This window comes from Eucalyptus grandis, chromosome 2, assembly GCF_016545825.1.
Source record: "Eucalyptus grandis isolate ANBG69807.140 chromosome 2, ASM1654582v1, whole genome shotgun sequence".
Taxonomy (NCBI): domain Eukaryota; kingdom Viridiplantae; phylum Streptophyta; class Magnoliopsida; order Myrtales; family Myrtaceae; genus Eucalyptus; species Eucalyptus grandis.
The window spans coordinates 53,028,645-53,056,586 of record NC_052613.1 but is presented as its reverse complement, the minus strand read 5'-3'; the positions used below and the strand labels follow the sequence as shown (position 1 = coordinate 53,056,586).

Below are 27,942 nucleotides of genomic sequence, written 5' to 3'. Positions count from 1 at the left end.
CCAGAATCCATACTAAATAATTTACTTTTGCAAATGGCAAGCGGAAGATTCTCTGAGGAGATTAAATAATAACAACAACGATGATGATGAAAATAATAAGTGGGGAAAAAAAAAAGGAATCCCGCGTCGAATTTTCTGAGATTCCTATAATCACTTAAAAATTAAGCCATCTTATCGCAATTCAATCACTTCTCACGCGTATTGAAAACGACCTTCGTCAAGTAATCTCAATCTATACATCATTGTAACTCAATTGTCCTCCCAAATTCACGCTAAATCAACACGTCGAGTACTCTATTTGGGGTGCACATTCTAACGGATTCAAAACGAATTATTCGGACTAATTTAAAAAGCTCTGTCCAAAGAGATAATTGAACCAGCCATTAATTTCGTGTATAAATCCAACGAAAACTGTGTATACTGTGTCCATTTAAACTCTTTTGAATGGCAAATAGCACCGATCAAAAAGTTAAAAGTTATGACTCATCTACGAGATTTCATGGGCTTAAAGCTCTAACGCTCAGGATCCATCGTGATAATTGTATAAAAATATCACGGTCGATTACAAATGTCAATAAATCAATCCATGGAGCTCAACGTATACTTTAGTGGACTCGCATCAAATGTTTTGGGCAACCGATCTCATGATTCTCTCCGAGATCGCCTAATGATGCCGTGCATTGCCTGAGGCCCATGAACGGTGGGTTGTATCGTGGCCTAATAATGATAGGCCTTACCTAAGATCTGACCGATTAGGCCCAAATCCCCTTCATTAATGGATTGGATTTTGAATTTTCTATTTATGTTGTACTGATGATATTATTAATAGATGTTGCAATTAAGGGCGATTGGTTCCCGAATTAGGCCGACCAGTCCAATTTAGGTGTTGGCAATTTCCTATTATTTATTCTTTAAAAGAAAAAAAAGAAAATCAAAAAAGTAATAAATCGGTCCGACTAGTTTGATTTCACGCTTGGGATTTGGAACCGGACTGATTATTCTCGATTCCAAAAATTTGGAACGAGAACTGCCCAGAATTGGCAGTTCTTGGGTTGGTCCGGTTCTCATGCCAAACCCCTAGTTATAATAAGAGCTCGACATGAAGATGGCAATTACAGGGTCATGCAAAATAGATGGCAATGATATTCGTGGTGATACTGGATTTTACCACGTAATTATTTATGTGCTGTCCATCGTATTATATTATGACAGAATCACTTCGGTTCTACCTCTAAAGAAACTCATTAATATTATTACATTACTTCCGAACATTTTTTTCACCTAATAAAAGAAATGCCATGTTTATGACGTAAAATATATGGAGCATAATTCTGCATTAACTTTTTTTTTTTGGGCGTGATAGGGATATAGATATTGATTATTCTCATTTATGTATAGCTTTAAGCATCAAAATGACCGACCGCCCGAACTTTGCAAATTCTGGGTTACGTGGGCTGGAGGAAAAAATCGGCTTTATTTTGATAATTCGAATGCCTTATTAAAAAAGAAAAAGAAATCTACAAATGCATTTGCGACTGGACTAATTCCATCCAATAATTAGTACCATGCAAAGCTGAAAATCTAACCACCGGGGTTCGCCCAGTGGCCACCCTTCCAACTTGGAAGGGGGAGGTGAGGTTAGTCCCCACCTTCTCGGGGGATGGGGGGTAGGGACGCGTAAGTTTCGAGTGGGTTGCGACTCCCACGCCCGCAAGAGGTAAGGCACAAGTCTGCGAGTGAGTGTAAAGTAGACATAGAGTAAGATTGACCAAAAAAAAAAAAAAACTGAAAATCTCGTAAGGTTACAATTGATTGATGCGAATAAAATAAAATAAAATAAAATAAATCGGATTGCACATGGAATTTCTTACACATAATGATATAGAGAATTGAACATATGCGGTCCGCCTCATCTATGTAAAACACATTTCCTAACTGCTAGGCACTATGACAATGGCAACCCAGGGGATTACTTTCGATCAAACATCATTCACGAGCATTTCGTATTGATGTAGTCTATATGTAGTCAAGGGACGTTAATTTTGATCATCATATGCATTAATTTTTATACTCTTTTTTTTCTAATTGATATACTCTTTTGGATCCTTCCCTAATTTTTCATCACAAAGCTAATGTAGAGAATGAAATGATTAACTTTAACAATTGTTAGAGGTGTACGAATTTGAGGTTTTTCATAGTTAAAAAGTTAATTTTTGATAAATTTGTCAAATTTCTACTAATTTGGGATTTTTTATGGTATTAATCATTTTTATTAATTAACCAAATCAATGACAGGGTTTAGAAAATCGAACTTTCATGAGATTTGTTTAATTGATTAACCAAACACAAGGAAAAATGTAGCAATACAACCATCACTTTCACAAATGAAAACTCTTTAGGCTACGTCTAGACTTGTCAAATAGGTGGGGTGGTCAGATTTGGGTCAGTCGAAAATGGTACAACCTAAATTGACTCATTTAACTCATATAACCTATGTTTATACAATACAATTTTTAGCAAATCGAATCCAATTCAGGCTCCAATTCTTAGCAAAGTTTCCTCATTGAATTGTTATTTCTGAAGAATGGGTGATTCCGTTGACCTGCTTATCGAGTTGATGAGGGAGCATAGGTGCTCTAGTTAGGTCGTGGGTTAGGATGTTGTGTGGCACATGAGCAACATAGAGACGTTGGTGAGTGCCGTGTCGATGCACAAAGAACAATTAGGTGGTTGGGTTTGGGTCGGTCATAAATGATATAATCCAAACTGACCCATTTAATCCATATGACCTATGTTTATACACTACAATTTTTAGCAACTTAAAACCAATTCAGGCTCAAATTCTTAGTAAATTTTCCTCATTAAATTGTTATTTCTAAAGAATAGGTGATTCCATAGATCGGCTCACCGAGTCGATGAGGGAGCTCAAGTGCTTGAGTCAAGTCGTGGGTTAGGATTTTGTGTGGCACATGAGCAACATAGAGACGTCGGTGAGCGCCATGCTAGCAAGCAAGAACAACTGGGTGGACATGTTCGAGGAGGGGTAATGGAATGGGGTGGAAATGTGGCGATGAGGTGAAGAGTGGCAAATCTTGCCTCGCTTATGAGCAAAACCCTCACTCTTGTGATCCAATTCACTTCCACCTACATGTCAATAGACTCGGTTTGATCTGGTTCTTGAGTTGAATCAGACTCAATGTTCACTCCTAATCATCACATCGCCTTGTCACCCCATCTTAATTGAGGACTGATATTGAGTGGTGTGAAGAGGTTTAAAAAATTGGCGAAGAGACTCTTTTACAAATGAATATGACTCATTTATTTAATGTTTCATTCACATCAAGTAATTTCACTTTCAAAAACTATAATGAGTCGGAGCTCCAGCCACCCAGACATAAAGACGTTATAAGGTTATTCTATATATTTTCTTTTTCTTTTTTTGTTTAATTTCAGAAAATCCACAATTGCATTTCAAGCTTTATTACTACATTCACACCAAAAAAATCACATGAAAAGCCAAAAAATAAAATAAAATTATCACAAAAAACTTCAAATTATGTTCAAAGTGATACAAATACTCCCAAAAAAAAATTGTCACCAAAAACTCTTAACTTGCTCACTGTGACATATGTATCCCCAACTTTATATTGTCACGAAAAAACCCAAACTATATATGTATGATATATATGCCCTTTATTTCAATTCCATTTTAAGGTATAGTTGTCACACTGGTATAAGTTCGGGATTTTTTATGATGCGAGAGAAAGATTGGAATATTTGTGTTACAATTGGTAATTTTAGGGTTTTCAGGGAAGGTATTTGTGTAGTGGGCATAGTTTGATGTTTTTTGTGATCAAAAATAAGAAACCTAATAGAAACAAATTCCGTATTCATAACAACGCCACCCTTTTTGGCCAACTTCACCAACTAAAACGCACAGCTTTTAATGCTCATGGAAGGCGAAACGAGCGCTTTGATTCTATCAATCGCATCATATTGGGATGCACTTGTTTTGATTCTATCTCTGAGGACACTCATTAACATTATAACCTGACATCCGAACATTTTATTTTGACTAATAAAGAAATGCCATGTTTATGACGTAAAATTTATGGAGCATAATTCTTATTTATCTTTTTATTGGGCATGATAGGGATATAGATATCGATAATTCTCACTTATGTATAGCTTTGAGCATCAAAATGGCCGAACGTCAGAATTTTGCAAATTTTGAGTTACGTGGGCTGGAGGAAAATATTGGCTTTATTTTGATAACTCGAATGCCTTACTAAAAAAGAAAAAGAAATCTTCAAATGCACTTGCAACTGGAATAATTCCATCTCATAATTAGTACTCAAAGGTGAAAATCTCGTAAGAAGGTTACAATTGTATGATTAGGGTAAAGTAAAATAAGATAAATCGGATTGCGCATGGAATTTCTTACACGTACTGACATAGAAAATTGATCATATGCGATCCGCCTCGTCCATGTAAAAACACATTTCCTAACTGCTGGGCGCTATGACAATGGCTACCCATGGGATCACTTTCGATCAATATCATTCACGAGCATTTCGCGTTGATGCAGTCTATATATAGTCAAGGGACTTTAGTCTTGATCATCATATACATTAATTTTTATACTTTTATCTTTTTTGTCATTGATTTACTCTTTCAGTTCCTTCCCTAATTTTTCATCATAAAGCTAATGTAGGGAATGAAATTATTAATTTTAAATTTATCACAAGTGTACAAGTTTGAGATTTTTCGTAAATAAAATATTAGTTTAAGATAATTTTGTCACATGTATACTAATTTGAGTTTTTCATGGTATTAACCATTGTTTATTAACTAACCAAATCAATGAGAGAGTTTAGAAAATTGAACTTTCATGAAATTTGTTAGATTGATTCACCAAACACAAGGATATAAGTAGTAATACAACCATCACTTTGAAAAAATAAAAACTCTTTAGGCTACATTTAGGCTTGTTAACCGGGTGAGGTGGTTTGAGTTTGGTTCGGTTGAAAATAGTCCAATCCAAATTGATCCATTTAACTATATGACCTATGTTTATATAATACAATTTTTAGCAACTCGAACCCAATTCAAGCTCCAATTCTTAGCAAATTTTCCTCATTAAATTGTTATTTCTGAAGAATGGGCGATTCCATAGACTGACTCACCGAGTCAATGAGGGAGCTTTTCAATGCTAGAGTCAGGTCATGGGTTAGGATTTCACGTGGCACGTGAGCAACATAGAGACGTTGGTGAGCGCCATGCTGACGGACTAGAACGACTGGGTGGACATGTTTGGGGAGGGGTAATGGAATGAGCTGGTAAGGTGGCGTTGAGATGAAGATCGGCGCATCTTGCCTAGCTGACAAGAAATACCCTCGCTCTTATGAACCAATTCGCTTTCACCTAGTGTCAACAAATCCGATTCGATCTGGTTCCCAAGTTGAATCAGACTCGATGCTCATTTCTAATCATCACATCACCTCGTCACTCCTATTCTAATTGAAGACTAATATTGAGTGGTGTGAAGAGGTTTAAAAAATTGGTCAAAGACTCTTTTTACGAATGGATATGATCCATTTATTTAATGTTTCATTCGCATCAAGTAATATCACTTTCAAAAACTATAATGACTCCGAGCTCCAACCACGGACATCTTCGGACATAAAGACGTTGCAAGGTTATTCTATGTATTTTCTTTTTTTGTTCCATTTCAGAAATCTACAATTGCATTTCAAGCTTTATTACTGCATTCACACAAAAAAAAAAAAATCCACATGAAAAGCCACAAAATAAAAGACAAATATCACAAAAACCTCAAATTATGTTCGTAGCAATACAAATACTCCAAATATTTTTTTGTGTCACCACCCTAAGCTTGCCCACTATGACACATATATCCCCAACTTTTTTTTGGTAAAAGAAACCCCAAATTATATATATCCTTTATTTCAATTCGGTATACTTGTCACACTAGTATAAGTTCAGGAATTTTTATGACATAGAAAGTTTGGATTATTTGTGTTACAATTGGTAATTATAGGATTTTTAGTGATAGAAAAAAAGTTCCGAATATTTATATGACGGTGGGCATAGTTTCGGGTTTTTTGTGATTAAAAATAAGAAACCTAATTGAAACAGAGTCCCTATTCATACCAAGGCCACCCTTTCTGGCCAACTTCACCAACTAAAATGCACAACTTTTGACGCTCACGGAAGGCGAAACGAGCGCAAGCAACTCTTTGTCTTGCTCGAACTTGGCCATGTCGTCCTCCTTGAGGTGGACCCAGGCCTCGATGCCGTCGCCGGACTTGGTGTCCATGAAGACAACCAGATTCTTGAAAGTGAGGCTCGCCGAGCCGGCCCAGGTGGGCTTTCCCACCCAAAGTCCGCCTCATAGATCGGGAACCGGCACAAGCTCGTGAAGCTGAACGACACCACCTCGCCCTGCGAGATCCTCGCCGACCGCTCCTTTAGCCAGTTCAGGTAACCCTCCCCGTCCCGGAGCTTCTTTATGTGCTCCCCGTCCACCTGCTTGATCGCTTCCCTCACCTGTGCAATGGCGCACCGAGAATTTTTCGTTTGAGAAACGAAACATATCTTCTGTTGGCATATGATCATTGAAATTTGCCAGTTTACTGAAGATTGATCCGGGAAAATAGTTTACTATAAGTTCTGCGTCAGGCTGCAAATTGACTTTTAAACAGGTGGACTATATCTAGCAGTAAATAGTTCGAAACTTCAATATAAATCAATTTCACAAACCGGTCTTAATGTGTCTAATATTTCTCTTTTATAAATCAGTCTTAATATATTGACAGGGAGCCATTGGCTCCCCCCAGTTTGATAGTGCTCATCACCTGGTGTACTATCTTGTGGCCTCCGTCCACAACAGCGTCCTTGGTGGGCACCGTAATCGCCAACCTACTGATGTTGCCAAAGTGGTGCCCCGACATCGGCGGCTCCATCCTTGTCCGGAGATTCACAGCGTGGAGCACAGTGTAGAGCTTGTCTCCTCTGGTGTCGATGGGCTGTGTGCTCGCCATGTAGCGGCTCCATAGGAAAGACGATAGGGCCTCGACTCGGGTTGGGCGGGAGCGCTGGTGGTCGACGGTGGTGGCAGCAGCGGCAGCATTGTTGAGGTCCGTCAACTGCTCACGGAGCGAGGCGATAGTGGCGGCATCAAAAACAAAGCGCCTAGTGGAGATGTTGTCCTTGACGATGCCAGTGGACGTCTGGAAGCCAGAGAGGTTGATGGGTGGGAAGAGCTCGGAGGAGCTGAAGCAGGGATCAATGATATCTGTGTCGCCTCGGGCGGTGGCAGCCCAGCTGTTTAGGAAGGTGAAGTAGGAGAGGGCGTCGGCGACCTTGTGGGAGATCAAGAGGCTGAGGGCTAAGCCACCGCACTCGAAGAAGTTGACCTGTGTAGAGAGCGCAAACATCGGAAGTGGGTGACGACGTTGCATGTTCAGATAGTAAAAATATGAAGTCGCAGAAATCCATTCAAAATAATCATCTTTCGATCCCGGATATTCAAAAATTATCTCCATTTACCACGTCGGCTATATTTATGCATGTAAAAATACATCAGAGTCAACACAAGATCATAAGTAACGATGATTTCATGGAGGCTAGCGCGGCCATCTACCTCTTGATCAATTGCTACATGGTGCTACATGGTGCAATTTGTATTACAGTTTAATCTACAAGGTTCGAGAGAAAATTTCTAAAGCTTGCGCTCGCTTAAGCTAGGTGTTGCAGTTCTTTTTTATCTTGCCACCCTGAGCTAGATTCCTGGATAAATAACAGAGACATGAACGCATTTAAATAGGCTATGGTGTGTGATTTTTTTTAGCTAACTACCTTGTGAGCCCCTCGAGATTGCATATGTCAGAAGTTTGGTTCTGCAGTAAACTGTTGTATAATACAACCTGATGCATGATGTTGGGTAATGTTTTCGATCTAAATTGAAGGCAAAAGAATAAGAAGGTTTGCAGTGTAAGTATCAGCCAAGGGAGAAAAAAGTAATCCAGATACTCGTTTCAAGTTAGCGTTCCGAAAAATAATTTCTTCTGTAATTTTCCGGATTTTTATACCTGAACAGCCACAGCCAAGTCCTGCACATCGTCGATCTGGCGCGGCAAGAACCTATTCAGAACCCGAGGGACCGGGTTCTCAAGGATATCCGAGAGCTCGCACCTGACCCTAGCCTCCACGTACAAAGCGCCCTCGTCGTTGCAGTCGACGTAGAGGTTGTCCCTGACCCGACCCGCAAGAGGGTAGAACTGGGTCAAGGCCTTGGCCAGAGCCTGCCTGATTCGGCCACGTTTCTCGTCGAGCGACACATCATCGTCCCTCGGGAAGAAGAGGACCAAGGGCATGAACACGGGGACTTGTATCTGGTCGAGGAAGGAGAGCTTGTAATGGCGGAGATGGTCCGGAGTTGGCGACGAGGGCTTGATGGTGTCGCTGGAGACGACTTCCACTTCGACGTCGGCCATCGTCATGGCTTTTGTCTTCGCGGTTTCGAACTCCTAGAGAGAGTGTGAAATGATGTGCTGAGCGACTGCTCAAGCTTGAGGAAGAAAGAAGGTATGGGGCGATACTTTTTACAACCAACCCTCGCAATATCGGGTGGATTTATATAGAAGGCGGGAAGACGAAGAAAAGTCAACGGGAAAGTAGGGTTTTGTTTTACGTGTTCTATTAATACGTGAATGATTCCGGGGGTAAAAACGTTCTTTTTCGTTTAGAAAATACGTGTGACTCTTTAAATCTCTCTTTTTTGTGTTTTACTTTTGTTTTAATGCGCAGAAATATACATAAAGCCCTACATACTCATACCCAAAGATCGTTATATATTTGATGGACTTTTGTCGATAATCGTCAGTATGATATCTTTATCAAGAATGTAACAAAAGAATTTAAGTTAATTCATAAGCTATATTCGAAATGAATAAAAACGTCCAGGCCAAATACAACCTAACTGGGCTTTGTCATCATAAATTTAATGGCAACTTGCTGAATTATTTCGCACATGAATGGAAGCCAAGCCATAAACACGTTGTCGTTTTATAATTTTTTATGGGAATCAGAAATCATAATCTATTTATGTAAATAATTTTAGCTTTATTAGTTAGTGTGCACACGAATAAATTTGGGGGGATGCCCATTTGTTAAACAGCTGGAAGGAAACCATTTTTTTGAAGGATTGGGAGACTCAAGTTGCAGCACGTGCAATGATTAAGGAATGAGTGGACGAAAATAGTCATCATCCCTAAACTACTTCCACCGTACTGTCACGTTCTTTTTATTTAGATATTTCGTGAAAATGAATAATTTAAAAAGTATTTTTTTAAATATCATTTATAAAAATAAATAAATGAAAAATATTTTCATCCTTTGTAAAAACATTTAAACATAAATTGTTGTCGATAATAAAAAAATTTACATTGATTAATTATTTTAAGTAATACATATAAGTAAATATGTTTAAGAAAATATTTTTAAATCATTTATTTTTCACGATACAAACAAAATCAAAAAATACAATCCTCAATTGAAGTACCTAGTCAAAAGTTAAACTAATATTTTTTTGTCGAAAGTTAAACTAAATTTGAGGGACATATATGGCTTCATTTTCAAATAAAGCCAATCGATGTATAATAATATTTTAATAATAAATCACGTCTTCACCTAACAGCTTAAATTGTTTTTAATAACCGATAGAGGTGCTACAAAATTTTATGTAGTATCAAAGTAGGAGGTTTCCGAGTTCGAATCTTTTCAAAACTCTTGTTCACATCGCTTGTCATATCTTTTCACATTAAGTTTTAGGCCAAAGTCCAATTTACATATAAAAGAAATTGTTATAATATTAAATAATTATGTCACACTTGTATCTAGCGGCTCAAAAAATAATCGGAGAAGGAAATCAGGGAGTTGCGACACTATATGATAGTGATACCATCACCTTGGTCCGAATTCAACTTTGAAAATTTTGCTTTTCTTATTGGAGGATAATATTTTGCAACCATGCGATTAGTTGACTTTAATATTTGATATATCGAAATCTCGTGATGTCATCCCGATCAATCTGCCAACCTGGATTCCTCTATGAAGATTTGAGAAGATTGATCACCTGTATATGAAAACAAAGCATGGTTAAAATGGAGAATTCTTTTTAAGTTCTAAAAATAAGACATTCCGCGACAGCTGCTGGTCAGCTATTTTGGAAGCGGTATCTTCTGCAACATCTTGCTTAGGTTGCAGGATTGCTCGATGAAGGACTGGAATTCATTCGACAGATGTGTCTCATCGAAATCGCATCATCGACCCAATATCTTATGTCGAAATTCGTTCTTTCATTTTTATTAAAAGGAGATGAATTCTTTAGCGATTCCAGACGGGAATTGTATTAATGGAATACATTAATCAACGATGAAACCTCATGATATAAAAAGCTTTACGGAATTTAATTGACGACAAAATGTGATGAACAAAAAACATTGGAATTTAATCAAAGGCGAAAATTTGAAAATTACAACTGAGATACTGAATATAATTGACGGCGAGATATTTGAAATTACGACTAAAGTACAAGAATTGAAAGATATTTAATTTGCTAAAAGTGAATGTAAGGATAAATTTGCAAAAATGTTGAGTTGTTTGATTGATTTGAGAGTCTTGCTAAGAGTTGATATCATATTTGATATCATCAAGTTGCCAAATTGCCAATGATCGTAATAGCTTACGAAATTTCTGTATAGTGAATTATTATAGTCAACGAATCGCATGATTGCAAAATATTATCCTCTAATAAAGAAAACAAAAATTCCAAAGATGAATTCGGACGAACGTGATGGCAACTTTTTGGGATTTTTAGATGAATATCCAGCTTTTGTTAAGCTTCTGCCAGGGTCCAAATTTGATATCTTTGAAAGATTTTGTGCGACAATTGTCAATTATTTTAAAAATTTAAGCTGTTAAATAATTATATGGTTTAATATTTAAATATTGTAATAAGTTGAAGTACTTGTCTTCTCATAAAGAATTTCATTTTTAAGTAGTTGTTAAACACCTCGATTAAAATAAAATTATCTATGCATTGTCTTTCTCGTGTTATAAATACATTAAAAATGAGAACAGAGGAAAAAAGTCACACAAAAATCCCAAAATATGTCAATTATGACACATTTATCTAGAATTTTTTTGTGATATCAAAAATCTCAAATTATGCCCACCGTGACGCATTTATTATAAAATTTTTCTTGTGATATAAAAAACCATAAACCTGTATCTGACACATTTACCATCAATCAAAGTTCTGTTAAATGATTTTTTAACCAAAATAATATCAATTTTTATTTCACTTAAGGCATGTTTACGCCTTGTCAATAGTATTTGCTTTCTGGCATCCATATAGGTAGATTTCTAAGGATCTCATTAACAGATTTTTAACGGATAGCAAATATGTCACATGAGTACAAATTTTAGATTTTTCGTATCACAAAAAAATGATGATAAAGATATCATAATAAGCATAGTTTTGGATTTTTGATAGCTTTTGCCCTACCAAGCTTTCCTTACGGCACCCATTAACAAGACTCGAACAGCAACCATGATTGATTCCTTTTTTTCTTTTTATATTATACGATAGAGGATTTATTAATGAAAATGTCCTTGTCAAAGTGTGGATGGTTCCTCCATTTACTTAAAAGCTGCTATGCATCGAAATTCATGTCACCTACTAATGAATAGTAAGTAAACGCTTGATGACATATAACGAGTTGGTGAATTGTTTCCTATTATTGTTCAATATTTTTCAGGAATATTGATTGTACAACTAAATTAATCAAATATTGGGGAAAATGACAAGATTCAATGCGTGTGGGTACGAAATTGCACTGAAATTGATGGGATAGATATTATGTGTAATTCAGACCTAGGCAGGTCTATAAAAGGCCTACAGGAAAACAGAGGGGAGAACCCTCCTGGGGAGAGTGACCCCTTATGCCCCTGTTCCTAAAGGATGGGACTTAGGTTGAAAGATACCTAAGTTAGCTGATAGGCGTCGGCCCATATGTTTGGGTGCTCTCTTGGCGTTAAACTGACGGAGGGTATTGGCCGCTCCCCTGCCAAGAAAAACATAAGGGCTGGGTTAACACCCATAAAAAAGATTTCAGACCTTGGCAGGTCTATAAAAGGCCTACAGGGAAATAGAGGGGAGAATTTTCCTGGGGAGAGTGACCCCTTATGCCCATGTTCCTAAAGGATGGGGCTTAAGTTGAAAGATACCTAAGTTAGCTTATAGGCGCCAGCCCATAAGTTTGGGTGCCCTCCCGGCGTTAAACTGACTAAGGGTATTGGCCGCTCCCCTGTCAAGAAAAACAACATAAGGGTTGGGTTAACACCCGTAAGACTAAGGACCTGAGCATGTCTTTAAAAGGCTCCCCCGCTCAAGCATGTCCCTCCTGGGTGAATGGAGAGTATCATGCGCAGGCTTACCCGCCACAACCCCCCTTTCGCGCGCGCGCGCGCGGGGTAAGCCACCATGAATTCCAGTGGCCTTCCCTGGTGAAACACCCGGGCGTGAAGCGCAGAAAAGGAAGGGGGGTGCCCCGTAAGGGGCATTATGGCGGCGACCGTCGCCGCCAAAAATGGTCCTGAGCAGGACCTTAAAAAGCTCCTTCCAGGTGCAGTCTAACGGCCTAGAGGGGAAGTAAACCAAGGGAATCAAAGTCCCTAGGGGTGAAACCCCCGAGGAAGATCCCCCTCGTGAAAAAATCTATCGTTGGACGGATACAAAACGTCCCGTGATTCAGCCCCTCACGGGGTTCTACACGTAAAAAAGACGGACCTAAGCAGGTCCTTAAAAGGCTCCCTCGCTCAACCATGTCCCTCCTAGGTTAACGGAGGATATCATGCGCGAGCTTACCAGCCACAACCCCCTTTCGGGGGGTAGGGAAGTCACCCTGATTCCAGACCTTCCCCGGTGAAACACCCCGCTTTTTAAGGACCTGCTCAAGTCCAATTTTTACTGGTGTTAACCCAGCCCTTATGTTTTTCTTGGCAGGGGAGCGGCTAATACCTTCCGTCAATTTAACGCCGGGAGGGCACCCAAACTTATGGGCCGGCACCTATCAGCTGACTTAGGTATCTTTCAACCCAAGCCCTATCCTTTAGGAACAGGGGCATAAGGGGTCACTCTCCTCCCCTCTGTTTCCCTGTAGGCCTTTTAGAGACCTGCCTAGGTCTATCTAATTGTTCCAAGGTCTTATAAGTTTATTAATGAAAAAGAAGTCTTACGGGTGTTAACCCAGCCCTTGTGTTTTTCTTGGCAGGGGAGCGGCCAATACCCTCCGTCAGTTTAACGCCGGGAGGGCATCCAAACTTATGGGTCAGCGCCTATTAGCTGACTTAGGTATCTTTCAACCTAAGCCCCATCCTTTAGGAACAGAGGCATAAGAGGTCACTCTCCCCAGGAGGGTTCTCCCCTTTGTTTCCCTATAGGCCTTTTATAGACTTGTCTAGGTCTGGTCTTATGGGTTGTTAACCCAACCCTTATGTTTTTCTTGGCAGGGGAGCGGCCAATACCCTTCGTCAGTTTAACGCTGGAATGGCACCCAAACATATGGGCCGGCGCCTATCAGCTGACTTAGGTATCTTTCAACATAAGCCCCATCTTTTAGGAACAAGGGCATATTTACGAAATTGCACTGAAATTGATGGGATAGATATTATATGTGTAATCGGCATTCCTCATGAAGGGAGGGGCGAATTTGTCAAACGGAATACCGAAAGAAATGAGCAGCGCTGGATTCTTATTTTTGACTTTGCAAAAGGCAATGGACGACTTTGCCAGGCTATGATTGAATGCCGATGTTATCAGAAAAATCCGGGTTGGCGAGAACCGCCACTAACTATCTTCATCTTTATGCTTGAATTCTTTTAAAACTTCCCTCGTTTTCGGTGTTGACTTTAGTATCGGAGGCCAAGTATAAAATTTGGATGCCTTGACCAAATTGTTGCGGTGCATATTAATTTCCCCAGCGTTTATTTTACAAAAACTTTATAATAAAAGAAAGCATTTTTCATAAAAATCGCTTTCAAGGAAAATGGGTAATTTTCATTTATTTGATGATTTAGGAAAAATATTTTCTTCTTATTAGAAAGAGAAGTTATTTTCTCTCGATCTAAGTTTGTTGTTTCAGTTCATAGGAAAAGGTTTTCCATAAATCCATTAGTTTTCCGTCATTCAAAACACTTAAAAATAAGAAAACAATTTATAGAAAACAGTTTTCCTTCAAAAGGACTAGACCTGAAATTGCAGACCAAACTCATAATTCCCAATTCTAGCTTCATCGCCTTTAAATAATGCTCTAGATTGTCAATCCGTACTTATGGCACAAAAGTATAAATCAACTCTGTTAGAAAAATATAAATATTAAATCACACGCTATCTAATAGTTTAACTTTTAAAATAGTTGACAATGATTTTACAAAATTTTATACTTATTGAATAGGAGGTCCTTTGTCTTCTCAATTAAAAAATTCCATGCCGATGCGTGTGGATAGTGTTAATATATATAAATATTAAATCAAATGTTCATGTAATATTTTATACTTTTAAATCAATGCATTTGTCTAACAACTTAAACTTATTTAAAATATATAATTGTAAGTTGGACGATTGTTACGAGCAAACAAATTACGAGGTTGCTGCCCGAATCCATGCTAAATAATTTAATTATGCAAATGGTAAGTCCGAGGAGATTACATAATAATAACAATGATGATGATGATGAAAATAATAAATGGGAGGAAAAAAAAAGAATCCCATGTTGAATTTTCTGGAGAAAATAATAATTTAATTTCCTTTTGCCCTTCTTTTAGTCGTTTTCCGTTCAACGAGGATTACTTGACGCTCAAGGCGGTGACTTATCGCAAATTCAATTGATTCCTACGTGCATTCGAAAGCGACCTTCATCCAATCTCAATCTATACATCCTCTTAACTCAAATGTCCTCCCAAATTCACACTTAATCTAACACGTGTCGAGTACTCTATTTGGGGTGGACATTCTAATGGATCTACAATGAATTATTTTTGAAATAATGTAAAAAGCTCTATCCATATAGATAATTGAACCCATCATTAATTTCGTTTATAAATTTAACAGGAAGTATATATGCTATGTCTATTTAAACTTTCTCGAATGGCAAGGGATTCCACAGATTTCTAGTTTTACCGCCTAGTATCCGTCGTGATAATCGTATAAACTCCTAAAATGGAAAAGTGCACGGTATATTTTCTCGAGTATATGTAGATGGATGTTACAAATTGTCAATAAATCAATCCGTGGAGCTCAACGGTGGGCCGTATGGAGGGCTGAAGCCGTGCGTTGCCTGAGGCCCATGAACGGTGGGCTGAGATGATAGGAATCCGGCCACTGATGGGTTGTATGGTGGCCTGATATTGATAGGCCCTCACCAATATCGGACCGATTAGGCCCAAATCCCCTCATTAGTAGGATTGGATGTTGAATTCTCTCCCGATTTAGATTTTGGAGCTTTATTCTCCCATTATAATTATCAATTTGAGAGTTTAAACTCTGATGATCTAGTTCTAGATTTGGGTTTTATCCTCTCGATTTAGATATGGAAGTTTAATAAAAATGCTTTTGGAGTTTCACGCGGGATTCAATAATTGGCCACCGATTTTATTTGATAGATTTGTTCTTGGAGAATGAGTATGTTCTTAACTTTACTGGTGTTCCATTCATCTTCCTTGTTTTCTAAATTTGGCTTCATTTTTTTGTATTCTTGTTAAGTTTCGATTTGTTTTATCATGAAAACTATGTACTTCGTATCTCTTTTAGAAATGAATACAATTTTCTTTTAACAAAAAAAAGAAGTTAAACCGATGATATTATTATTAGTTGTTGCAGTTAGGGGTGATGATTCCCAAGTTGAGGCGATTCCACTAGACTAGTTCGGCTTAGGGTTTCAGCAATTTCCTATTCTTTATTCTTTAAAAGAAAAAGAAAATTTTAAAATAATATATTTGTTTGGTCTAATTGATTCGATTTTGCATTTGAAATTGTGAATTAAACCAATTATTCTCAATTCCAAAAATTTGGAACGAGAACCGCCCAAAACAGATAATTTTCGTTCTTAGGTTGGCTTGGTTCTTGTGCATGCCCCTAGTTGGATAAGAGCTCAACATGAAAATAGGAATTACAACACCATGCAAAAATGGATGGCCACGATAATTCGTGGTGATAATGGATTTTATCATGTGACTATGTATGTTTTGTCTATCATGTTATATCTTTGAGGACACTTGTTAATATTATTACATGACATCTGAATTTTTCTTCTTGACTAATAAAAGAAATGCCATGTTTATGATGTAAAAGTTATGGAGCATTTTCCTTGGGCACGATGAGGATATAAATATCGATAATTCTCATTTATGCATAGCTTTTATCTATAATGAAAATATTTTTATTGATTAATTATTTTAAATAATAACGGATGATTAATTTTAAAAAATCAAATTTTTTTTGTAATAAAGGAAGCATTAATGGCACGAAGAAATTCTTAATTATAGAAACGCCCTCAATTAATGAGAATAAGAGTAAGGGAAAAAAATAAAGAGAATTGAAATGATGGGGAAGATATGAGAGAGGAAGAAACGAAATTCTCCAGAAGTATTGTCGGGAAAGGTAGAAAATGAACGCGAGGAAAAGGTAGGTACAATATCTTAATCGCTGGTAATTTACTTTATTACCCTCTGGTCTTTCGCTTTTGCCTCCGCCTTTTCGAGGGCGAGTATGGAAAATGACGGAATAGCCGCACCATCTTTTCGCGGGTTGGTCGGTCTGTTCCCGTCTCTGTGTCACCCACCGAACCGCCGCCGACACGATTGCGATGATGACGTGGCGGGACCCATCGGGGCAGGCTCCACGGGCTCCACGACCGAGCTCGCGCGCGCATCGCCGTCCGATGCTACGCTCCTCGTGCATCGACAGCCGTGGATCGAAATGAGCCCGGGAGCCCCACCGGCCAACCAAAAGGCGAGCTCACGTGCACCCGGGAAGGACTCTATTCCTTTCTCTCCATCGCCAGCGAGGAGCAAATCATCCCACCGCATATTCACGCTGTCGATCGTCGGTCGCGCGAACCAATCGATTCCCTCGCTAGCCACCACCCACCAAATTCTCTCGCATCCATCTTTCTTCTTTTGTTTTTCTTCTTCAATTGCAAATATAGACTGAATAATTATTCGAGATAAATAAGTATCTACGCTTAAAAACGGCCCAAGAGAACGTTTAAATCTAGTTCAAAACGTCTATCTATTTTCTATAAAATATCATCGTTAATTCTCGCGTCATATCTTATCTCTTATTAATTTTCTGATTTGACAATTATTTATGCATATGCTAAAATACACTTATTATGCTATGATTGGTCCAACATTATTAGTCTAACATGGAAGAAAGCAAAATTGCCGAGAAAGTGAGAGGGATCGGGTTATCACGATTGTCATAGTCACAAGCTTAAGCTATATACTTGCGACTAACATGGCCATTCGAGCTCAAGTTTGCAGATGTTATGGCAATGGTAGCTTGTTTTGAGCTTGCGGAGGCCATGGCCACCTGAGCCTCGAGCTCAAAGCAGCAGGCCCCAAGAATAAGAATTTGAGAGAGAGAGAGAGGGAGTCTATAAATCGAGAAAAAAAGAAATAAAATTCACATTAGAAAATAATTAACGGTATTAACGCTACGTCAGCAAGTTCTATAGGTGATGTTTTTTAATATCTTACAGGGTCCCGAAAAAGTTCTATCGGGCAAAGTACGAACCGGGGTGGCGGTTCGGTTCGGTCCGGTTTTCGAAAACGCGACATTTCGCATCGCAGGTGGGAATCGAGGATGACGAACGACGAGAAGCTTCTACTCTGACCGCTGTTCTCCCTCGTCTTCCTCGTCTTCTCCAAATCGGCTCTCATTTTCTCGACACGCCGTTGTGAAATTTGAATTGAACAAGTCTCTTCCTCTGTAATCCTTCTCCTCTACCTTCTTCTTCTTCTTTCTCTCTCATCAGGTCCCAACTTCAATCTCTCTCTCTCTCTCTGTGAAAATGCCGACCGCGGTGGTGAAGCTGTACAGCCTCTTCTTCAAGTACCACCTCAAGCACAAGCTCCAAGCCCTCGCTCAATCTGCCCCTCCCCTCCGAGCCCCGCCGACCCCTTCGGCATCGCCTCCCGCCTCGACGAGCCCGCCGCCCCCGCGAACCCCTCCTTCGTCGACGGCGCCGCCTCCAAGGACATCCACATCGACCCCTCCTCCGCCCTCTCCCTCCGCCTCTTCCTCCCCGACACCGTCCTGGCGTCCCCGGCCGGCGGCGCCGGCCCCGGCGGCGGCTCCGCCAACTACGGCGGGTACTCCCCCTCCACCGGGGACTGCGTCAGGCTCCCCGTGATGCTGCAGTTCCACGGGGGCGGCTTCGTGAACGGGGGCCACAACTCGGCGCAGAACGACGGGTTTTGCCGGAGGATCGCGAGGGCGTGCGACGTGATCGTGGTGGCGGTCGGGTACAGGCTAGCGCCCGAGAGCAAGTACCCGGCGGCGTTCGAGGACGGGGCCAAGGCGCTGAATTGGCTGGCGAAGCAGGCGAATTTGGCGGGCTGCAGCCGGTCGATCGGGAAACTGAGGAGGAATGTCGGGGTCGAGGGCCGTGTGTTCGACAGTTTCGGCGTGTCGATGGTCGAGCCGTGGCTCGCCGCCCACGGAGATCCTTCCAGGTGACTATTTGCTCCCTTGACAAATAGCTCTGAATTCTGAATATGTTAACAGCGATTGATCACGTTTCTTGTTGATCCTTAAATTTGCAAATGGGTATGCATTTTTTTCGGGTAGACGATTCAATTCTTGATTGACATTGAGATAATTATATCGGAGGGACTGCGCAAATCGGCCTTTTTGTCTAGGTGCAGGGGCAATTGTACCAGAACCATTCATGGAACGAGACTAAATTTCTGCAGATAACGTTATATGATGGACGCTTTCTTTGATAGTCTGGATAGAATGATTGATAGGTGGATAGAATGTTGTTCAGAGGGAGCTAAATGAGGCATTATGCATGTTGAACAGTTTGAGACTTGAGAGGTGCTGAAATTAACGATATGCGGGCTTCAAATGTTGATGATCGGTGTAATCAGATGAATATGTATAAGACACTGATTGAGACACTGATTGAGTATGATCTTTGCTTCTGCGAGCATCGCGCTTGGTCATTTCATAAGAACCTTTATGAGAGATCTTCAATTTCTCACAGGTTGTCCTACTCACCAGTCACCAGTTTTGTCTGGTAACTCAAACATAAGCTACATAACATTCTCTAGGACAATGCCTCTGTCTGAAATCACTCTTGCTGCAGGCAAATTATGTTAGTCCCGCTGCTTTACTTCAGCTACTGTCAAAAGTCCATTTGCAAGTCCTTTCTGTTGTTTTTGATAGTAATGCCAGCTAAAGTTGCACCGATCATTCTTGAGCAGGTGCGTCCTCCTTGGTGTGAGTTCTGGCGCCAATATTGCAGAATATGTGTGTCAAAAGGCCGTAGAGGCAGGGAAGCTCCTTGACCCTATCAAAGTGGTGGCTCAAGTCCTAATGTATCCGTTCTTCGCCGGGAGCACCCCCACAAAGTCTGAGGTCAAGCTTGCGAACTCTTACTTCTATGACAAGGCTATACGCAACTTGGCCCTGAAGCTCTTGTTACCAGACGAGGAGTTCAGCCTTGACCATCCAGCAGTGAACCCTCTTGTCTCAAGAACGGTGCCTTTGAAGTGTATGCCTCCAACCGTGATGGTAGTGGCCGAACATGACATGATGCGGGACCGCGCCATCACTTACTGTGCAGAGCTGCGGAAGTTCAATGTTGATGCACCCGTGCTGGACTATAAGGACGCCGTTCACGAGTTCGCCACTAAGGATATGCTCCTTCAGACGCCACAAGCTCGAGCATGTGCGGAGGATATAGCAATATGGGTTAAGAAGTACATCTCACTCAGAGGTCTCGAGTTTTCTTACTGAACTGGTCAGGAAAGAAAATTTTGCAAGTAAGGTGAATCGAAGCAAACAAAGATAATTGGAGGGAGATTATCATGGACAGGAAGGCCGATGCAGAGCTGTGAGACAACTTTGCTTGGTTGACTATATATGCTTGTCCATGAAGAAGCACATGGCGACTGGACTCAGATCTTGACAATTGGTGCATTCACCATCTCTTTCCTCAAATGCTGAAGCTTTCTTCAGAGATATGATTGTTTCCATTCTTTGAATCGTTTTCCTCCCATTGTAGAGTCACCATTGATTTGTTCATTTGTTCATATTCATCGCCTTGATGTGAAGATGTATCTTATAGGATTTAATCTTAAATGAGAATTTGCTCTGTCTAGTTCTTTCCACTGTCATTATAATTTTGTCTGCACTGCACAGATTTGGCAATTTCTATGCTGCATTGCCCGATCCATAATTAGCCAATGCCTCAAGTGGCGATTTGCATCCTTGTTTCTCTGAGTCTGGGGTACCAAAATTGTCGAATTTCCTCTTAAATCTACACTGCAATTACTCCCAGACACTGATTGCATGCAAAATCTCGTTTAAGGGGAAAGATAACGGTTCGACATCCGAACTTTGTTTTGCTTCCCCCTACTTGTCCATGTTGTGATGTCCTTTGTGATGTAGCTCCATTCAGCTATTCTGCAGCTATTACTAGTCATCATATCGGCATATGAGGTCGAATTGCTCTGACTTTTCTCACCTCTTCTCAAACCATTTTGTGCCATTCCTTGTGCTGGGCCAAATTAATGCTGGACGTGACGCTGGAGATTGCATTTCAAATATAGGCAACGCTATTGGATTCCAGGCTCTCCTGTACTGATGTCTCTGTGAAGCTTGCTATACCTTGAAGGGGACCACGAACCTTCGTCATCTTACGTGGTTTGCTGTATGCGCGGGTAGTTACTATTATCAACTAATTAGAACAATATCCCGAGGAAAAAGAATCAAACGCTCTGATATGAAATTCGTCATTGACCATTATTTCTGGCACAACAGCATTAAATATTCCCAGAATTAACTGGCAGAATCATTGCCATCGCAAATAATTAAATGAAATGCTCTTTTTCAGCAACGTCTCTATGCATACGTGCATATTGGTTCAAATGCTTTTAATTGCTGGCTTGAGCTGATCTTGATTGCTGACCTATCTCCCTTTTCTTCTAATTAGCAAGGGATGAAGAGAAAACCATGTCGTTATCAGTGTTAAGAGTATAACACAAGATATGGGTGCTGATAGAAACAGAGGAAAGAAGAAAGAAGACTTCAAGAACAGAGGAAAGGAAGAAGGTGAAAGTGAGTTCAGTAGCAGCAATAAGAAAGCTGATGAAAACAGAGAAGTTAACAACAGAGATTACAGAATTCGTGAAATTGATTTACCTTTGAGAAATCGGTTTTCAATTTTCAATTTGTAAAGTCAAACTCTGTTCTTTAATTCAGTTAGTTTGTTAGTACTTTGTTAAGCTAGTTAGTTTTCATTCGGTTTAGAGCACTTCAGCGAGATATAAAAGCTGATAAGAGAAAGGCAAGAGGATGTACCTTCTTATTCATTGAAACAGAGCACTCGGTTGAATAATAGACGATTTTTACTCTCTGAATCATCTTTCCTTCTTTGCTTCCATTCATTGTTCTGTTCATCAAAATCCTTCATGGTATCGGCGGTCTTCCCGAGAGTATGAATCCACCTTCTTCTCAATGAAAAGATGATGAATCTACAGCAGATTGAAGCTTCGTCGATTGCTGTCTTCGGTGTTGATGGTGGTATGTACTCGTCATTTGAGGATCCGGAAATCGGTTTTCAATACTAAAGAAGAACAGTGAGTTGTTTCTTCTTCTAAATCAAGTTCTTATCATCATCGGTAATAGAATCACAACTCGTTCTACGTTCCAAAATCAGTAGGGGGATTAGTTTAGGTAATAAAGAATCCTCAAGAATCGAGTGTGAAAATGGCAGCAAGGGTGCGAAGTATCCATTCCCTATTCACGTTAACATCTCAAACTTTGTTACCATCAAATTAGCCGAAGAAAATTTTCTTCTTTGGCAAGCTCGGTTTCATAGGTTTTTAAGAAGTCAAGATCTTCGGTTTTGTTAGTGGAGAAAGTCCACCACCTGCCAAATCATTGCAAATTGAAGGAGAAGAACAGGGTACTGAAATTATAAACCACGATTACAATGATTGGATTAAGACAGATCAACTTGTGTCGTCATGGATTAGTGGTGCTGTCTCGGAGAACATACTTAGCCTAATAATTGGTTTAGATCTGCGTTTGAAGTTTGGCGAGACACTACTTAACCGATTCACACAAAAGTCGTGGCCGAGAGAATTTGAGTTAAGAGGGAAGTTGCAAGGATGTCGAAACGTGATCGAGCTTTGGCTATATATCTTAGGGAATACAAGTCTATCCGTGATCAACTCAAGGCCATAGGGAAACTGTTGATGAAATAACAAAATTGTTTGGAGTTTTGGAAGGTTTAGGGTCCAGTATGAAAGTTTTAAGACCACAATATATTGCTTAAAACCACAACCTGAATATGATGAGGTGATATCACATTTGGAGAGATTTGAAGCAAGATTACATAACTACTCGTCAAATCGGTTCAGGTCCTAATCTAGCCTATTATGGCCAAAGGAAAACGAACTTCTACAAAGAGAGTTTTTGACAGAGAACCAGAGACAAAATGTCGGTTTGGAGGACCAAGAGGATATATTCGTGGAGGCAGGAGTTATGGAAGAGGACGTCCATTTAATAATCGATATCGCAACTATGGATATTCTGGTAGAAGTATAAGCTACAGACAGAATAATCCAAGTTATGATCAAGGGGAACAACAGTTCAAGCAATTCAACACTATCCCTGGCATTGGTTACGGTCAAGGTTTTTAGACCGTATGCTGGTTCCACACAAAGAAATCCGATATCAAGACATATCCCTCTAACTCATCAAATCTAACCCTTCATAAAAATCTGCAGGAAAATAGAGTGACGAAAACACTCGATTAGAGTGTCGGGATCTGCAAACGTCTGGACATGATGCTCTTCACTTTGTTGGTATAGATTCGACAACTCTTATCAAGGCGAGGAAATACCAACAGCACTAGCAAGACAATGCATCTTGAAGAACCGGTGGTAGTGAATGGTATCCCGACACTGGCGCAACGGCTCACATCACTTTGCTAATCTTTGGTATTCTTCACAATTCCTCTAAACACATTGGTAATGATACTTGTTATGATTGGTAATGGCTTATGCTTACCTATTACTCATATTGGTGATGCCTTACTACCTACTACAAAAGGATACTTTACCTTTGAATGATGTGTTAATTGTTCCGAAATTAAGAAAAATCTTACGTCGGTCTCAAAATTAACCGATGATTATCCTTGCTCGTTTGTCTTTGACAAAATCGGTGTATATATAAAGGATCACTCATCCGGCGAATCAAGATGCTCGGAAGGAAAGTTAATGGACTTTACCGAGTAGACCCTCGTGTTACGAAGTCCTCTTTACTCAAAAACACAGAACAGTTGGAGAAGATGTGTGGCACCAACGTTTAGCCCACACGAACTTGAAGGTCTTGGAGTACATGAAGAATCAGCAGTTAATTCACTGCAATACAAAGCTGCAGTCTATATGCAGGAGTTGTAAAATAGCTAAGAGCACTGCTTTACCCTTCCCATTATCAGACTCTGTAGCTTCTAGACCCTTAGAACAGATTCATTGTGACATCTGGGGACCTTCTCCAGTTAATTCATTTCAGCACTTCAAGTATTATGTGATTTTTGTGGACAACTTCTCTCGATTTAGCTGGCTTTATCCGCTGAAACTAAAGTCGATTTCTATAATGTCTTTCTCATGTTTCAGAAGTTAGTAGAAAATCAGTTTGATTGTAGAATCAAGGTCTTCCAATGTGATGGTGGAGGAGAATATATCAGTCACAAATTCAAGTCTCATCTACAGAATTGTGGAATTCAACAACGTCTGTCCTGTCCTTACACACCTGAACAGAATGGCATATCCGAAAGAAAACATCGACACATTATTGAGATTGGTCTGGCTATGCTTTATCATGCAAGACTTCCTTTAAAGTTTTGGGTTGATGCATTTATAACAGCAAACTACTTGGTTAATCTACTTCCCACTCCAAAGTTACAAATGAAGTCGCCCTACACTATGCTATATCAACAACAACCAAGTTATGATCATCTCGGGATCTTTGGGTGTGCATGCTATCCATGTCTCGAGACCCTATGCACAAAACAAGTTTGATCCAAGATCTCTTACTTGTGTATTCTTAGGTTACAGTGATCGCCATAAGGGATATCGGTGTCTTATTCCCACCACTGGTCATATATACATTAGTCGCCATGTTGTATTTGATGAAAGTTTCTTTCCATTTACTCAGAAATTGACAGCAGACTATCCTCATCATACAAAACTATATCAACTGTGGACAAAGGAAGCTCAATTCTTCAACTCTCCAAATGAAGAAGGCAAACAATCCACATTATCTGAACATACAAACCATTTACGAACAACAACATCATCACTTTGCAGCTCACTTACGGGACTCTCCTAGTTCGAATCACATTCAGCCTTGTCTTCATCTCCATTGCCCATAACATCTGCTGATTCTTTAAATTCAGCATCCTCCTCAACCTCTTCTTTGGATCATTTGTCTCGAACTAACTCTGCAGAATCAGGAGCTCCTCTCTCCACCACTGAATCACCAGGTGATCCTACTGTTGCTCGAACTTCTTCTTCCCCAATTATCTCATCACACATATCATCTACTCATCCTATGCAAACTAGATCCAAATCTGGCATTGTAAAGATCAATCCTCGATATGCACGCTTAGCAGCTGAATATCAAGTGCCTCTGAGCCACGCTCACTTAAATCTGCACTAGCGATCAAGGCTGGTATAGAGCCATGAAAGATGAAATGGATGCATTAGATGAAAATCGAGACTTGGATACTAGTTCCTCGCACTAGCCGATGAATGTTATTGGCTGCAAGTGGGTATACAAGACAAAACTTGCACCGAGATGGCGGTCTTGATCGTCTAAAGGCTCGGTTAGTAGCCAAGGGCTTTCATCGGGGAAGAAGGAGTGGATTTTACGAAACATTTAGCCCTGTTGTCAAGCATGCCACTATCCGCATTGTGCTCTCGGTTGCAATAGTACGAGAATTGGCGGATCCATCAACTTGATGTGAAAAATGCATTTCTTCATGGCAACTTGAATGAAATGCAGTCTATATGCGGCAGACCTCTCCGGCTTTGTTCATCCACACAAATCTCGGCATGTCTGTCTTCTTAAGAAGTCCTTTATGGGCTTCGCCAAGCACCACGTGCCAGTTCGATAAGTTCAACAACTTCCTCCTTGAAGTTGGTTTCTTCAGAGTACCACGGATCCATCTCTCTTTATATTGAGAAATGGCCAAGAGATAGTCCTTGTTATTATATGTGGACGACATTATCTTGATTTGGCGGCTCGGACACATTACTACATAATCGATTCGGTCTCTCGGTCTTCACTTTCATATGAAAGATCTTGGCCATCTTCACTACTTCTTAGGAATTGAAGCAAAACGTACCACTCTGAACTTGTTTTTGTGTCAAACTAAATATGCCCTTGACCTACTCAAACGAGCACACATGGTCGATCAAACCAATCTCCACTCCCTTGTCCACGCAACCGTTATCCTCAAACCGATCACACCCTTCTCTCCAATCCAATTGAATATCGAAGTTTAGTTGGTGGATTACAATATTTGACTATAACACGTCCTGATCTTGCTTTTGCCACAAATCTATTATGCCGAAAAATGCAACAGCCTACTATAGGCGATCTTCATCGATTAAAAAGGGTCCTTCGGTATGTTAAAGGCACAATTCATCTTGGCCTCTTCATTCGTTCCCACGGCTCTATGCATTTATATGGCTTCGCCGATGCGGGCCCAGGCTGGGCGTGTAGAGACCGGACGATCAACAAGCGGTTCTTGTACCTTTCTTGGATCAAATCTCATTTCATGGGCAGCTAAGAAACAATCTCTGTCTCTCGCTCCTCCACGAAGCCGAATATAGAGCACTTGCCTCGGCTACGGTGATCTAACTTGGATTAGTTTTGTTCTCCGTGATATTGGCCAACCTTTGCATTCTCCAACTCTTCTCTTCCGTGACAATCGGTCTGCTATCTCACTCACAAAGCAAATCCTGTTCTCCATGCTCGCACCAAACATATTGAAGTCGACTTCCACTTTGTCCGTGAGAAAGTTTCTTCTGTTCTCTTCGAGTTCAATATGTTCCGAGCAAATGTCAACTTGCTGACATTTTCACTAAAGCCTTAACACGGCTCACACATTCTACTCTACGGATCAAATTGGGTATCGGTATACTACCTCCTACCAATTTGAGGGGGGATGTTAAGAGTATAACACAAGATATGGGTGCCGATAGAAACAGAGGAAAGAAGAAAGAAGACTTCAAGAACAGAGGAAAGGAAGAAGGTGAAAGTGAGTTCGGTAGCAGCAATAAGAAAGCTGATGAAAACAGAGAGAAGTTAACAACGAGAGATTACGAATTCGTGAAATTGATTTACCTTTGAGAAATCGGTTTTCAATTTTCAATTTGTAAAGTCAAACTCGTTCTTTAATTCAGTTAGTTTGTTAGTCTTTGTTAAGCTAGTTAGTTTTCATTCAGTTTAGAGCACTTCAGCAGATATAAAAGCTGATAAGAGAAAGGCAAGAGGATGTACCTTCTTATTCATTGAAACAGAGCACTCAGTTGAATAATAGACGATTTTTACTCTCTGAATCATCTTTCCTTCTTTGCTTCCATTCATTGTTCTGTTCATCAAAATCCTTCAATCAGAAGGTAGGGCTGAAAAGAGAGAGGTCCATGGATGGTTAAAGAGGACCGAAAGCTCATGAACTTCGTACTCTGCAACGGTACCCGACACCGGCGCCTCGTCCCTGAGCGCGAGCTCAGAAAAATGTCCATGAAGCAGAAGCACCACCAGTGTATAAATCTTTCTATTAGTCGTCTCCGTACGTTCAATGTGTCGCCTTTGTTATGCAAAAGACCTTCACGCGACCCGTAACCAAGGTTCTTATCTAATGAAAACGCGAATGCGCTTCTCCTTTTTTTCTGGGTTTTTGGGTTGAAGGTTTGATGGCCATAGATTAAGATGGATCAATTACCTGAGGTCTGATCTCAATGGGGAGCACTGACAGAAGCTGAAGAAAATCGGATCATTCATCTTCGCTCTCGTTTCGGCAACATGTCCCAGCAATCGACCGCATTCAGCTCTGCGGATTCAATTTCATTAGAACCCTCTCCGAACGACCAAACAACACCGCAGGAAAATGGATTCTTAGCCGTCTATGAACTAAAATGGGTTAAGAATAATGAAGTCTATTACCATGTAAAAAGTACGGATTGTTTGTTAACTCAGACGACGGTCGGATCTCTCACTGGTTAAATCCAAATTTAAATCCAGATTTAAATCCAGATTTAAATCCAGATTCTTCACGATCAAACTTAGACCCGCAATGAGGGGTGAGCACCAATCCTAGTCTCATATGGGAACCAAATCGAATCGGGCAGTTCCCGCGGAAACTAATCCCCGTGGTTCCTAAAATATGGGATCATTAATAATTAGTCCGTTTTCGGATTCCTTGTTTGGTATGCCTTGTTGTTCTTTCTCTGTTTTTCTCTTCTAGAACAAAGCCGCAGCGAGGGTAGAGACAATATGTATTGTGAAATTTCTGCTCAGATCTAGGGCCAAACTCCAAAATTACC

At 40.1% G+C, this 27,942-nt stretch overlaps 2 protein-coding genes across 2 annotated transcripts; one reads left to right on the top strand and one right to left on the bottom strand.

Moving 5' to 3' along the window:
• Window positions 1-6,178: 6,178 nt before the first annotated feature.
• On the bottom strand, window positions 6,179-8,622 carry LOC104433455 (stemmadenine O-acetyltransferase). The gene is given in 4 exon segments (XM_010046203.2): window positions 6,179-6,396; window positions 6,399-6,570; window positions 6,879-7,439; window positions 8,115-8,622. Coding segments are annotated over 4 exon segments (1,335 nt in total). The 5' UTR covers window positions 8,526-8,622; the 3' UTR covers window positions 6,179-6,205.
• A 9,331-nt stretch (window positions 8,623-17,953) lies between these two features.
• LOC104433456 (probable carboxylesterase 16) lies at window positions 17,954-20,485 on the top strand. The gene is given in 3 exon segments (XM_010046205.3): window positions 17,954-18,245; window positions 18,248-18,825; window positions 19,579-20,485. Coding segments are annotated over 3 exon segments (1,197 nt in total). The 5' UTR covers window positions 17,954-18,161; the 3' UTR covers window positions 20,114-20,485.
• Window positions 20,486-27,942: the final 7,457 nt, after the last annotated feature.